At 39.4% G+C, this 15,807-nt stretch overlaps 1 protein-coding gene across 1 annotated transcript; it reads left to right on the top strand.

Annotated features, from left to right (window-relative positions):
- The first annotated feature begins 5,171 nt into the window (after window positions 1-5,171).
- vtg2 (vitellogenin 2) lies at window positions 5,172-14,589 on the top strand. The gene is made up of 34 exons (XM_076088055.1): window positions 5,172-5,211; window positions 5,619-5,639; window positions 5,764-5,915; window positions 6,034-6,285; window positions 6,374-6,535; window positions 6,628-6,776; window positions 6,883-7,033; window positions 7,121-7,278; window positions 7,355-7,520; window positions 7,614-7,739; window positions 7,832-8,053; window positions 8,144-8,361; window positions 8,451-8,548; window positions 8,632-8,756; window positions 9,084-9,185; window positions 9,310-9,429; window positions 9,529-9,715; window positions 9,796-9,889; window positions 10,007-10,192; window positions 10,277-10,427; window positions 10,515-10,713; window positions 11,280-11,701; window positions 11,793-11,837; window positions 11,918-11,986; window positions 12,080-12,286; window positions 12,382-12,524; window positions 12,773-12,911; window positions 13,021-13,150; window positions 13,242-13,425; window positions 13,526-13,620; window positions 13,721-13,815; window positions 13,913-14,078; window positions 14,226-14,387; window positions 14,480-14,589. Exons 1-34 carry the CDS (start codon window positions 5,172-5,174, stop codon window positions 14,587-14,589), a joined length of 5,046 nt encoding a protein of 1,681 aa, XP_075944170.1.
- The last annotated feature ends 1,218 nt before the right edge of the window (window positions 14,590-15,807 follow it).

The raw sequence follows: 15,807 nt of genomic DNA, 5'->3' as shown, positions 1-15,807 counted from the left end.
GTTCGTAATATAGTTTAATCAAAAAACAATTTGTGTGTGCAGAGTGGTTGCTGTTTGCACTGATATTTATTTGTCCACCGTATTCTGTTTCTTGAGTGAAGGCAGAGCATAGCCTGTAAAACGAGACGCAGAGTAAACGTGTTTACCATTTCTACCAGTAGATGGCAGTATAAGTGTATTTAAACCATAGCTTAGTTATATTTACATGAGTCTTTGTTAATTATCTCTATGTTATAGATACAGATCTATTTAATGCTGTTTATTTCATCTGATATTTGATGTCCATGGTTAATTTGCAACCTAGTTGTATTCATCATGTATTTACTTGTTATTTTTATGTAATTTCAGAACCAAACATACCTACATGGAAGAGTGAGCATGTGTTGATCACGAGGCCATAAATAATGACAATTGAAAAATAAAGAGACATTTGGTTTATTCTTATTAAACAGCCTTCAGTGGACCTTGCCTCCAGTCATAGCACCACTGTGCTTCCCATTTTTACCTTCATTACTATATTATCACTGGACCATCATCATCAACCTCAAACCTCTTCTGTTGTAACTCATGTCATCATAATGTAAGCTATTAGGTCTAAAGAATGATTTCTCACTGTGCTTGTGTGTGAACACTGTTGTAGGAGTTGACTATATGAGTTATTGTATAAGACTGAAACATGGAGAGCACAGCTACTGTCACATTTCTAAGATGTTTCACATTGTTTAATAGTAGTCAAATGATTGTTGTTTAGCGCTGTTACCTGTTTTTAGCCGTATGTTTATCTTTATGCCTGTACATTTAGATAAGTCATATTTATTGTATGTGTACACACTTAACGCTGATTCTGATTATAGAATTTACAATATACTAACTGGGGTAGTTTGCTGTTCCTGTAAAACTGAGAACAGGGCCAATGGTTTACCCAGGTTACATATTGGTCACATCGGCCGGTCATGACCTTGCTTAGATAAGAGCAGTAGCTCACATTCACTTATGATCCAATGACATCTGCACACGTCTAGATTAGCAAAGAAAGACGATCTTTGGTATTTTTTAATTCTGTATGTCAAGCACAAGTTAAACACTTCCCTAAAAGCAGACACCTTCAGAATTAGTTGTTGCATTGTTATTACATTCCTGTATTTGACTTGTATTGCTGTATCTCAATTCTTCTGATTCGTCCGTCTGCAGTACTCTGCTCACATGATTTCAATCATCACAGCTTTGGCTTACAATAGCTGTTACAAAACACAACACTCTTCTGTCCAAAAATGATTGTCATCAGTGAAGCTTCCATGGTCGGAGAGAGGACCAAATCCATCCTCAGTTTGAGTAGATTTAATTTTCTTTGATAAACTCATACGTCACAAAGACTATCAACAGTGGATGTTACAGGTCCAGCCTTTCCCATAACAGATAAATAAATTAAATTAAATGAATGTTCATTATCTTCTTTAACCCTCCTGTTATGTTCGTTTCTTAGGTACAGCAATGATGTTCCCGGGTCAATGTGACCCGGTGCATGTTTAATCATCCTAAAGTTGTCAGAAACCAAAAAATCCTAATAAATATAGTTTGTACCTCATCACCAACACCATTACTAACAATTCAATCAGTATTTAGTGGAATGGAGTTATTCACACCTCCATAGAGCAGAGTTCAATTAGGATAACTCACTCGTTTTCATGAAAAATACATGTTCAAACAATTTTTTAGGTATATTGGAAAAACCTAGATATAAATTGCATTAGTCTACCATAATATGTATTTTTTTTTACATTTTGAAACTTTCTTTTTTTCATGGGGTGATGTAGATAAATAGAGATGAGACACCTCTGCTGTTCAGGGTCATATTGACCCGCTCACTCAAAATCAAGCCAAATGAGTCACAAGGATTTGTATTGAAAGTAAACTTTACTTATGTTTAATTATAGTGTTGAGAAACAGACATTTACAAAAATTAACAAGAGATGAGCACAATGAACGAGGTGTGTGTGTGTGTGTGTGTTTGTATGCGTTTGTCTGTGTATCTGTGTCTACACAGCACACGAGTGACATGTCGTCACGGTGTGCTTTGTGCAAATACATTTTGGCACTGTCTTTATAATATTTTCGGTAGACAGTCTTGGCTGACGTGTATTGGGTGAGGATGACCACTGTATTTCACAATTTATTGAAACGAATGTCTCGCCTGGAGGAACAGGTATATCAGTTTCCTCATCTGACGGTTCATAATCAGTACCATGATAAATCTGAATTGACCTCAAGATGGTCTTCATCTTCAGACACATCCTCCTCTACTTCACTGTCGTGATCAAGGATGTGCTCCAGAGCCTCCAGGGCTGTCATCCTTTTGTTACTGTTGCTCAGTAAGCTGCTATGTTGTATGTATCTGCACAGTGTAATGTTGGTAGGACTCCCAAGCAACCATTTTGTATGTTTCGCCCCTCTCCTGTGGGCAGAGTTTCAAATAAAAGGTTCCCGTCAAAGTCAAAATAGTATCTGTATTTTTCGCACAGGTGGGGTAGTGAGAAAGAGTGTGTGTGTGCATATGAGATTGGGATAAAATATGGTGTGTGTGTGTGTGTGTGTGTGTGTGTGTGTGTGTGTGTGTGTGTGTGTGTGTGTGTGTGTGAAATGGGGTGAAACATGGTGGGAGGGAGTAAGAAATACTTTGTCTCACATTTTCAAAGAAAGAAATGGTCTAAACTTGACTCTTCTGACCCCTTATAGCCTCCACTTTCACTGCCGGGTCAAATTGACCCGAACATCATCTCTGTAATATAAACCTGCAGGGGGAGGGGGGGATTGCACATACATGATATGAACCATTTTAATTTTTTTTTTACGTTGATTACACTAATTAAGGCAAGCAGAAGAAGTTTCATACAGAAAAAGTACTTTGAAATATTTTTTCTAGATTTTCAAACTTTGAAACCGATCAGTTTGACCCGCAACATAACAGGAGGGTAAACAAAGTAAAGTCAACAACCAAAATAGGAAACGCTGAGGCTGTTAAAGAGGCTGTTAGTCTCTTTTTTTACAAAACAAACAACAGGCTCATATTTTCTTAATAATATTAGTTAGTCTAAGATACTGAAATAGTACTTGATAACACTCACTTCTTGAGTTCTTTTGCAGAATATCTACTACATCAAAACGTACCTCTATCTTGCTGAGGTTTCCAATCAGCTGCCGTCTTTCTTGCTCATATTTCTGACATTGTACAATAACGTGTTCTATTGTTTCCTTTTGCCCACAATAGTCGCATTTGCCTGTTTCATGTTTTCCTACTTTTAGAAGCGTACTGTTAAGGCCACTGTGTCCCAATCTAAGTCTTGATATCACTTTTTCATCTCTCCTGTTCCTTCCTGCACATCTTATTTCTCCCACTTTACTTTGAAGTCGGTAAAACCATCGTCCTTTTCTGTCTTCTTCCCATTGCTTCTGACACTTTTCCTTCAACCTCTGTTTAATAATACCTTTTGTTTCTGATTTATTGAAGCTGACTGTAACATTAGTGCAGCTAATTTTTTTGGCCTCTTTTGCAGCTTTATCTGCCATTTCATTCCCTTTGACCCCAATATGCACCGCAAGTATTATGATTCAACACTTTCTATACACCATATTCACGTGAATGCAGTGGGGGGGAAAAAACCTGGTTCGATTAGTCTTTCGCCCCTATACCCAGGTCGGACGACCGATTTGCACGTCAGGACTGCTATGAGCTTCCACCAGAGTTGCCTCTGGCTTCGCCCTGCCCAGGCATAGTTCACCATCTTTGGGGTCCTATCGCACAAACTCACCCCAAACTTAGCATTATAAAGAGACATTAAGAAGATCTAATGGGCTTTGGGTTTCGTCAGTGTCCATTTTAGAAAGATAGTACCACATAACAGTGTCTGTCATATTTAGTGCTATAACTTGAGATGCGTTGCTCAACAATGCATGAACAGGAAGAAATTAAGTGTTTCCTTTACTTTTAGACCCCAGCTATGTGTGACACAATACCGACTGTCACTTGTTTTTACACTATTAGATTACACATGGCATTTTGCTTTCTAAAAAAAATCTTCTAACTAGGCTTGTAAAAAAAGGAGTTACAAATACAAAAAAACAAGAGACAACATATTACATACTTTTTGCCTCAATAAGCGAGTCCTGTTGGATTATTATGTTTGGATTGTAGCATTTTAAACATAATGTAAACAGGTAAACTGTTAACAACTTTGTTGCAGAGATGAAATGGATTTTAAAAGCAACAACAATCAGTTCATCCCTCTAACCATTGCATATGTCAGCCATTGCATGTAACTACACCAAGAGTATCGTTTGAAAATGTGTTCACTTCATTCGTCAACACAGGAATGAAAAGTACTAAAAATTAAATATAAAAAGTCACCACCATCACACTTTCATTTTCTCAAACAGTATCTTTAAATTTTTTATTGACTTGAGTTGATTGACTTGATTTGATTTTGATACAATTATATTGTCCATTAGATTATTTTGAAACACTGTGTGAGTGAGAGTTAAGTAAACAGATGTTGGATTGTTGTTTGGAGAGTCAACAATTCCTGGATCCAGCTGACAGCTGTGCAGGTCATAACACACTGACATTTTAATGAAAGATTGGAACGGTAACATGTTTATGCAACAGAAGCCATTCTATGATAGCATTTTATAATTTTGTATTTCACTGTTATTTTTATCATAATGTGATTTTTAGTCATTAGATGCTTTAAAACTGTAATTGCTTGATTTTGGCCATTTATTGAATAATAAGTTACACATAAATATATACTGTACATAAATTCCATTTTTAGATATGTATTATTGGTTAAATAGTTATTGGTGAATGTAGTTAAATGTGTTACACTGTCATAAAGGTTAAAATAGCATTTAATTTAATTTTTTGAAAATGGGTTATGCCACGAGAGAAAAAAATCTATGTATTTTGGACATTGAGCTGTTTGTGTCAGGCAGTCCGGTTAAGACAACTTGTGTGACATTTTTCATTCGTGTTTTACTCTGTTTGTCTAATCTGCATGGTCAAGGCAAGGTAACATCAATGACAATGAAGGCGGATACTGAGTTAATGATACATTTCGAGCAGCAAAAACTGTGTATATAAGGACACCTCTTCTTGTAGTTCTTCACATTCATCAGCCATGTGGGTGCTTTTGGTAGCTCTTGCTGTGGGCTTTGCCGGTGAGTATGTCTTTAAGCATTTAAAAAATAATTCAACTTAACCTAAAATTTAATTAAAGTTCTGAAAATGTTGCTTTTTGTAGAATGAGATAATAGCAGAAGAACATTTGTACATGGTAGCAATTATCTACTGTTATTGTGTTTTATTAGGACATAAATAACTTACATTTTTAAGAAAACTACTTCTGCACTTGCTGACAGTGTAATGCTGTTGATATATAACCAATGATAGAGCAAAAAAATAGACGTTACCAACCGTCTTTCTGTTCTTTTGTAAACTCTGTTTTTAGAAGTGCTATATAAATAAAGTTATTATTATTAGTATTTCCAGTTAAATACCTTTTTTCCTCACATATCTTGTCCTTTCTTTGTTAACATCAAAATAACTTTTTATTTCTATTTTGTAGCGTGTCACCAGGCGAACCTTGGTAAGTTGTCATTCTGTTATGTTAAAAATATAATTCTGGTGTATAGATATAAAACGTTTCTCAGTTCAAAGTTGTATTGAAATGGAAATGCATTCATAGTTGGTTTTCTTGTCTATTAATGCAGCTCCAGAGTTTGCCCCTGGAAAGACCTATACCTACAAATATGAGGCCTTTGTTATGGGCGGCCTGCCTGAAGAAGGTCTGGCACGGGCTGGAGTGAAAGTCGGTAGCAAAGTTATGATCTGTGCAGAGGCTGATGACACCTTCATGCTGAAGGTAAAGACAATTTAAATGTTTTAATTTATTTATGATTAATATTAAGTGAACTGGAATAATGAGTGGCTTATAAACGATCAAGTGTTCAATGCACTCAAAGTATCATTCTTCCTTATAGCTTGTGAACCCAGAAATCTTTGAGTACAGTGGCATCTGGCCCAAAGATGATTTCCTCCCAGCTACCAAGCTGACTTCAGCCCTGGAGGCTCAGCTCTCGACACCCATCAAGTTTGAGTATACCAACGGTGTTGTTGGAAAAGTGTTCGCTCCGGCTGGCATCTCTACAACTGTGCTGAATGTCTTCAGAGGAGTCCTCAACATCTTCCAGCTGAACATCAAGAAGACTCAAAATGTCTATGAGCTGCAAGAGGTACAAATAACTCATCTTCATCAAGTTCCACTCCCAAAATGCCACAATACTTAAACTAACAAAGTGTGTTTGGATTTATGTCAACTAGCCTGGAACACAGGGTGTGTGCAAGACACACTATGTCATCAGTGAGGACACAAAGGCTGAGCGCATCATGTTCACCAAGTCTAAGGACCTGAACGAGTGCCAGGAGAGAATCGTGAAGGACATCGGTTTGACTTACACAGAGAGATGCACTGAGTGTGAGGCTGTAAGTGCAAAGTCCCCTCTCGCTTCATAATCTCTAATACAGTATACTCCTTGACACTGCTGGTGTGATAATATTGGGTCTTCTCAATGCAGAGAGGAAAGGCCCTGAAGGGAGCTTCTGCTATCCACTACACGATCAAGCAAGCAGACACCGGTGCTATGCTCTTGGAGGCAAATGGTACAGAGATCATCCAGTTTTCACCTATCAACATCATGAATGGTGCTGCCCAGATGGAGTCTAAGTATGTGGTTTACATTAAAAAGAAGAGTGCAATACTTGTGTCATCAGCACTATTCTCAACACAAAGTGTCACAGTGCAGATTGATAGTGCTAATGTTTATTTGCAGGCAAATCCTGACCTTCCTGGAGATTAAGAAGACCACATTCAATCCTATCCAAGCTGAATATCTTCACCGTGGATCCCTGCAGTACCAGTTTGGCGCAGAGCTTCTCCAGACACCCATCCAGCTTCTGAGGATCACCAATGTTGAGGCTCAGGTACTTCATAAAAATATCCCTCAGATTGTTGTTGAATTCATCTTGCAGCAACAAACTTTAAAGTGAGAAATATTTTTGTCCTGACAGATTGTTGAGATTCTGAACCACCTGGTGACCTTCAACGTGCCCAAGGTCCACGAAGATGCCCCTCTGAAGTTCATTGAGCTCATCCAGCTGCTGCGTGTGGCAAGCTCTCAGAGTATCGAGGCCCTCTGGACTCAGTTCAAAAATAGACCTGATCACAGGTAACTGCGACTTTCAAGAGCCATGAAAAATATGTGCCATGGATAATACAATTATATAATATTATTTTTTTCCCAGGCACTGGATCTTGAATGTTGTCCCTGCCATTGCTACTCCTGCTGCTCTGAGGTTCATAAAGGAGAAGTTCCTTGCTAACGAGCTGACTATTGTGGAAGCTGCTCAAGCGCTGCTGTCATCTATACACATGGTGACAGCTGACCTCGAGGCCATCAAGCTTCTAAAGGCAAGTCAGGATTGCATTTTTTATTTTATTTGTAAGGACGTAAAAACTGGGATGCATAATCATCAATTCCCAAATCTTTTTACCCCTTTTCAGGACCTGACTATTAACCAAAAGATCAAAGACAACCCAGTTCTGCGTGAGATTGTCATGCTAGGATACGGCACCATGGTTGCTAAATACTGTGCAGAGAACCCAACCTGCCCCGCTGAGCTTGTGACGGTATGTATCATTTTTTAAGTGTTTTATATCAATTAAATTCAGGTATAACATCCGAGACATGTGACATGAATGTTTTTCTGTCCCTTCCACAGCCCATGCATGAACGTGTTGTCCAGGCTGCTAGCAAGCAGGATATTGAGGGGCTCATTCTCGCTCTCAAAGTTCTAGGAAATGCTGGACATTCTGCCAGCCTGAAGCCAATCATGAAGTTACTGCCTGGCTTTGGAAGTGCTACTGCTGCTGGTCTGCCACTCAGAGTTCACATTGAGGCTGTTCTGGCCCTGAGGAACATTGCTAAGAGGGAGCCCAAGATGGTGAGACTAGACTTTTCGATTCCTTGCATTACTAAAAATAAATGGATGGATTTAAGGAAGTTTTATGTACATCCAATCTTTGTGAATTAGATCCAGGATATGGCTGTTCAGCTGTTCATGGACAAGGATCTCCACTCAGAACTCCGTATGGTTGCTGCTATTGTGTTGTTTGAGACCAAGCTGCCCATGGGTCTGGTGATGACTCTTGCTGATGCCCTCTTGACTGAGAAAAATCTGCAGGTCTCTAGCTTTGTCTACTCTTACATGAAGGCTATGACCAAGAGCACCTCTCCTGACTTTGCCTCTGTGTAAGAAATATTTTATTTTATTTTTTCAATTTAAACATGTACCAATAATGCACCAATAATCACATCATCTTTTAATGTACTACTTTCAGTGCTGCTGCCTGTAACATTGCTATCAAGATCCTCAGTCCCAAATGCGACAGACTCAGCCATCGCTTCAGCAGAGCTTTCTATCTTGATAGCTACTACGGTAAGGGCATAATAGGATAATTTATCATCAGAGATTTTGGATTAAAATATGTGTTTTGACGGTTCTTGTATTTTGCCCTGCAGACCCCTGGATGGTTGGTGCTGCTGCCAGCGCCTTCTATGTTAACGATGCTGCAACTGTTATGCCAAGAGCCATTGTGGCCAAAGCTCGCACCTACATGGCAGGAGCTTATGCTGATGTTTTTGAGGTAATCGTGTTTTTCATAGTTACCTAATACACTGAAAGGCTATTGTATATCTGGCATGTGCCCTCCACTCTGATACACCTTTGCACAACGCACTGTGTCAAAGTATATTAGCAAAAAGGACATTTAGCTAGCCATTGGATTTAATGTCTACATCTCAGGCTGCTTACCAATGCCAATAATCCTAATATTATCTTAACATTAGATATGATTTCAAGTTCACCTTCAATAAATGTCACAAGCTTCATTAATATGGCTTTATATAAACCTTTCACATAGTAATCATTTTAAAAGTACTTACCCATCAAATGCTGTTTTCCCTTTTTTCAGGTTGGAGTGAGAACTGAGGGAATGCAGGAGGCCTTTTTGAAAATCCAAGAGGGTCCTGAGAATGCTGACAGGATGACCAAGATGAAACAAGTTATGAAGGCTGTAAGTTTAAGGCATCACTCTGATGCTAAAAATATTTTTAATCTTTAAGAATGATGTGATGAAAGCACATTTTCATTTATAGAAGTTTAATGCAGTGTTCCAATTACTTGTCTTCTTCGCACAGCTTTCTGAGTGGAGGGCTCAACCTTCCAGCCAGCCCCTGGCCTCTGTGTATGTGAAATTATTCGGACAGGAAATTGCGTTTGCCAACATTGACAAAGCCATTATTAACCAGATTATTCAGGTACACCATCGCCATTTTCGGTACTGTAAGTGACTGCTAAGTAATACAAGTATTATGAACTAAATATATGATGTCTTATAAGAGATGTTGTGGTTACAGCTTGCCAGTGCACAAGCAACTCGCACTTATGGCAAGGAAGCTTTGGATGCTCTGCTGGCTGGTTTCGTATCGCATTACGCTAAACCATTGCTGTTTACTGAGGTTCGTCGCATCTTTCCCACCGCCACTGGTCTGCCCATGGAGCTCAGTGTCTATACTGCTGCTGTGGCTGCTGCATCTGTTCAATGTAAGTTGCAATTGTGTAGCTTAAAAGTTGCTGATTTGACAAAATGACTAATACTAATGCTAAAAATGTTTTTTTCACAGTCCAAACCACTGTTACACCATCTCTGCCTGCCAACTATCAAGTTTCTCAGCTTCTGAAGTCTGACATAAACATGAGGGCTGACATTAGCCCCAGGTAATACAGGTGTAGCTTCATTGACAACTCATAAGGTTCTTCTCATCGGTTTAACTATCAAAAAGAAATGTATTCGGGGAGATCACTGTTCAAATTGATATGTTCTGTCCTTTGCAGTGTTTCCATGCATACGTACGCAGTTATGGGAGTGAATACTGCTTTCATCCAGGCTGTTCTGATGTCAAGAGCCAGAGTTCACACAATTGTTCCTGCAAAGATAGAAGCAAGAATTGACATGATTAAGGGCAACTTCAAGTTTCAGGTCCTGCCTGTTCGTGGCGTCAATGAAATTGTATCTGCACGGTATGTACTTGTCACCAAGTAACATATATCACCCAGTTTGTTTGAAATTCTGTTGTCCTTAAATATTTTTACTTTCTCCAACAGTGTTGACACTGTTGCTATTGCAAGAAATGTGGAAGACCTCGCAGCTGCCAAAATCACACCAATGATTCCAGCTGCAGCTGAAGCACAGGTGTCAAGGGAGACCTTCTCCTCTAAGATTTCAAGGATGGCGTCCTCTCTGGCTAGTGACATGGTGAGTTTGATTCACTGACCACCTTTTCCAACACGAGCATTTACCCTTTTCTAAATGAATATTGTGACCTCTGTTGTTGTTTTACAGTCAGCATCATCTGAAATCCTTCCGGCTCCCAGAGAAGAGAGACTCCCCAAGGCGTTCAAGAAGAAAATGTGTGCTGAAAGCAAAACCTTTGGATTCAAGGCATGCACTGAGTTAAAATCTCGCAACGCCTCCTTCATCAAAAAGTGCCCATTCTACACCATGATTGGAGAACATGCTTTCTTGGTTGAGGTTTATCCAGGCAAGTTAATGGATGATGTTCCGGCTTCCTTCTACCTTAGATGCCTTGTAGAATAGACATTTCCCACACACTAGCTTTCAAATTATTTGGCTTTGTTTTACTCACAGTTCTGGTGACTTCTTTGGCTTGTCGGACTGGCTCGTGTAGTTAATCAAAAATAAATCAAGGTTGTTCCAAAACACATTCAAGAAAGGAAATAGGCCTTTACGACAATCAAAGCCAAACTAAATGAAATAGGCCAAACTCAAATAAAATGATTAGCACACTTAAATTGTCGAGAGATTTACGTAAAACGGTTAACATTAAATCGATTTAGGACTGTCTGTTGTCGACGTCTTCAACTTCAAATTGCCCACACCCGACTCGAATTAATTAGCTGGGGCGCCATGGGAATTGTATACTTCTTTCTTCTGTGGCCTAAAGAGCATACCCTTTAAGTGGCAATATTGTTTGGGCTAGTTACACAACACAAAAACTGTCTCTAACAGACGGCATTACATTACTTATAAGTAACTTTGTAATAAGTTGCTAAAAAGTAACATATCTATTTATCTATTTGTTTGCAGCTGCCGGACCAGAGGTCGAGAGGATTGAAATTGAGATTCAGGTTGGAGAAAAAGCAGCAGAGAAGATCATCAAAGTCATTACCATGAGTGAGGAAGACGAACCTCTCGAGGACAAGAACGTCCTGATGAAACTCAAGAAAATCCTGGAACCTGGTCTGAACAGAACAGCAAGTTCCTCTAGCTCTAGCAGCTCTCGTTCTCACAGCTCTCGCCCCAGCGTCTCTTCCTCTGCATCATCCAAGTCCTCCTCCAGCTCCTCCTCCTCCTCTCGCCATAACAGCAAGAAGGTCGCTTCAACCAGCAGTTCTTCAAGCAGCCGTTCATCTCGCTCGTCCAGCAGCAGCTCTTCCAGCAGACGCTCCTCCACCTCCAGCTCCAGCTCCAGCTCCAGCTCCAGCTCCAGCTCCAGCTCCAGGTCCAAGGTGAGTCAGCTTTACCTCTGAACATATAAAATAAAACCCAGTAGAATACAAAATGTACGTGAAAGAATGAATCTACTTTTTTCTATTGCAGCAACAACTGTATACAATGAACTTTACCAAGAACCACATCCACCAGGTAATCATCAGATTGATGAGACAGCCATTTTTTTTACAACATGTTTAAGCAGGCTAAATGTATGGCTTCTTTGTTTGCAGCATGCCCTCTCCACAGAACGTCCCAGCAGCAGGAGCAGTGCCCAGAGCTTCGAGACCATCTACACTAAGGTAAGTCATCAGACCAAGACATTTACAGACTGTTGTACTTGTTGGAAAAAATCTAAACTTTCGTTATTATCAATCTCTGATTTTCACTTAAAGGCCAAGTACCTCGCTAATAATGTCAGTCCTGCTGTGACCATTCTCATACGTGCTGTGAGAGTCGACCACAAGGTTCAGGGATACCAGATTGCAGCTTACATTGACAAAACTAATGCCAGGCTGCAGATCATTTTTGCCAACCTGGAAGAGAATGACCACTGGAGAATCTGTGCCGATGGTGTGGTGCTGAGCAACCACAAACTTATGGTAAAAAAATAATTGATTGATTTGGTGATGCAACAACAGTTGTTAGAAATCTGTCTGATGCTTGAGATTTTAACTCTGATTGAAATTTCTCTTAGGCTAAGTTTGCCTGGGGCCTTGAGTGCAAACAATACGAGACTAATATCACAGCTGAGACTGGTGTTGTGGGTAAAGAACCTGCACTCCGCCTGAAGATTACCTGGGGCAAACTTCCAAAGAGCATGAAGTGTTATGCCAAAGAGTAATGAAACAAACTTATGCCGATTTCAAACATTTTTATTTTATGTTGAATGTTGTGTTGTAAAAACCTGGAAAACAAAGTAATGAATTTCTAAATACTCTCAGCAACTAATCAGGCATCCTGAATGTAGACATTTGTGTCTATATTACTTTATTTTGGAATGATTTCTTCTTAATCTTCCAACACACCTATCTACCAGACATTTATTTAAAAAAATGAAAATAACCTTAATCTTTATGCGTTCCTAGGATCTCTGACTACATTTCCCGCATCACAAAGGAATTTGGAATAACCCAGGCAAAGGTCAATAATGTTCCTAATCAGATCAAACTGTCTGTGGCTGCTGCTTCTGAGACAACCCTGAATGTTGTTCTGAAGACACCAACGGTACGGTTTTATCGCCCATTATTTACACTCAGAAAATGTCTGCATCATACTTTGTCACACAGTTTGCATATACACTCTTCATAACAATTTTGATATTTCAATATTACAGAGGACAATGTACAAACTTGGCGTGGGTCTCCCTTTTTTTCTGCCAATCGGAGATACTGCCGCTGAGCTGGAACCATACCAGAACAACTTGGCCGACCAGATCTCCTACGTGCTCACCAAGGCTAATGCAGGTGAAAACATTTAAAGGAACAGGTTTTACTTAATAATCAGGCGGATCAGTAAATAGTTAATTTACTGATTCATCTTTTTCTCCCACTTCAGCTGAGTGTGCCTTGGTCAAAAACACACTGATCACATTCAACAAAAAGAAAAACAAGATTGCGATGCCCCACTCTTGCTTCCAGATTTTGGCTCAGGATTGCACCCCAGAACTTAAATTCCTTGTTCTGCTGAAGAGGGATCAAACACAGGAACTGAACCAGATCTATGTCAAGATCGAAAACCTGTAAGAACAACAAGTATTTATCAGTAAATTGTAGGAAATGTCCCCGAAAAATAATCTAGAAATTAACTTCAATACATGTATTTCAATTGTTTTCCAACAGTGAAGTGGAGCTGTATCCCCAGAATAGTGTTAGCAAGGTCAAGGTTAACGGTCGAGAAATCCCCAACAGCAACCTGCCATATCAGCATCTCACAGGTTTTTTATTCTATTAATTCAAATTTCACTGTCATGCTCAAATTTTTCAATTTGTTGAAGGTAAAAAAAAAACATATTTGTATATTTTCTTTCATTTCAGGCCAAATTCAGATTAGACAGAGCGGTGAGGGCATCGCTCTCCATGCTCCCAGTTATGGTCTCCAGGAGGTCTTCCTTGATCTGAACAAACTGAAGGTGATACAAGAAATCTCACAACTATCTTTTAGATTTAGATGTATTAATCTCCATACTATAAATGGAGCAAACACTGAACTGTTTGAGGTTTTTCCAGGTTAAAGTTGTGGACTGGATGAGAGGACAGACCTGTGGACTCTGTGGAAAGGCTGACGGTGAAACCAGACAGGAGTTCCAGACACCCAACAAACGCCTGACCATGAACGCAGTCAGCTTCACTCATTCCTGGGTTCTGGCTGGAAAGAGCTGCCGTGATGCCTCTGGTAATACAATACCTGCTTCATCCTTCACTATAAGAATATCATTTTCTGTCCAAAAATGCAAAATAAATCATATCAAGAAACTCTTAAAAAGACTGCTGTTGTAAGTAAATAATTACAGTGCTGCTCTTCCTTTGTCACCCTTTTCAGAGTGTTTCATGAAGCTTGAATCTGTGAAGCTGGAGAAGCAGGTGACCCTCCATGGCCAAGAGTCCAAATGCTACTCTGTTGAGCCTGTGCTGCGTTGTCTGCCCGGCTGCGTCCCAGTGAGGACCACACCTGTCACTGTTGGCTTCCACTGCCTGCCCGTTGGTGAGTCTGCAAAAAATCTCACAAAACGGAACTATACAATATCTTATTATCTTAAGCAGTGCCTAATTGCTTTACTCCCTCCATTTTTTCAGGTGCTAACCTGAACCGCTCTGATCAAAGCAGCATCTTTCAGAAGAGCATTGACCTGAGGGATGAAGCCGAAGCCCACCTGGCCTGTCGCTGCCCCCCTCAATGCGCATAATCTCACTGCCTTCGGTCAAATTATGTTGTACCTTTTGTTTCAGACAAAGTATTTCTGATTACCTTGTTGAACTGTAAACTGTTAACTTTCTTGTAAATTATTTACAATGGCAGTTACTAAATGTTAATAAAGCAAACTGAAAAATCACAAGAGGTCGTCCAACTTTCATACTCATGTTGAAATGAAACATAGGTCAAACAAATTGATAAAAAACAACCAAAAACAACAGTCATTCAAGCTTGTCAATGTTACACTCAATTTGTCACCTTTTAGCAAAACAAAATCTTTGCAGCACACTGTTCCTCTTCTTTCACAATCTCTCCATTGACAACATTTTTTCTTATCGTTTTTGGTGGTAAAAAGTTGCTAAACTGTAAGAATATTGACGAATATGGCTTCATAAGATTATACACTTTAAAAAGAAGAACCGGCCCCTTTCTTTGCCCCGTTTACTTTTAAGTCTCGGTAGTCTACCTCTGGAACAGTGCTGTTCATGTTACAGTAAATTATTACTGTCTGAAATATCTAACCTCATTCAAAAAATAACAACATAGGACAAGAAAATAATATATATAATAGTGTAAGGGCACCATCTATCTTTCATTTTATATATCATTTTCACCTTTGAAAATCTTCCCGTGTATACAAATGTCTAAAAATACCTGCTACATCCCTTTGTCTTTATTTACATTTTGTTAAATGTGTTCACACAGATCGCCATGTGTGGAGTTTTGAGAATATTTCCATGGTCTCGAGCGGTTTGTGTAGCGCCTCATAAGGCAATGTTCTAACCACATTTCTTATGTTTTTATCTTGAATGAAGGCTTCATCTAATTCAGCTGCTACAATTGTAACATGATGTTTACGAGTGCAAACATCTGCTGACGGCAAATTATTATCTAAATAACTACATTCTCTTGTGTTCAGTACATATTTTTCATATTAATAACCACCGGTACATCATCACCGATCGTCTGTGTCAGGAGTGACATCCAGCCAATCCAAAGACGAGAATTGTAACCAATTAAATGTAGGGATACAATGGTGACTGGGTATGCCCACTTACTGGGAAAAATAAAAGACACTAGGGAGCGAGCAGGTGAAAGCTCTGCGAGCAGAATAGAACGACTGATAGAAGTCGTACACCACGGATACTCCTCGACCTCAATGCATGTTTTTTCCTTGCAGGCTTCAATTTTGCTCGCGCGAGCAGAGATA

This window comes from Anarhichas minor, unplaced genomic scaffold (genome assembly GCF_050575085.1).
Source record: "Anarhichas minor isolate MPS153535 unplaced genomic scaffold, ASM5057508v1 ptg000010l, whole genome shotgun sequence".
NCBI classification, from domain to species: Eukaryota; Metazoa; Chordata; class Actinopteri; order Perciformes; family Anarhichadidae; genus Anarhichas; species Anarhichas minor.
Note: the sequence above shows the minus strand (reverse complement) of the source record. Positions and strands in the feature narration are given on the sequence as shown.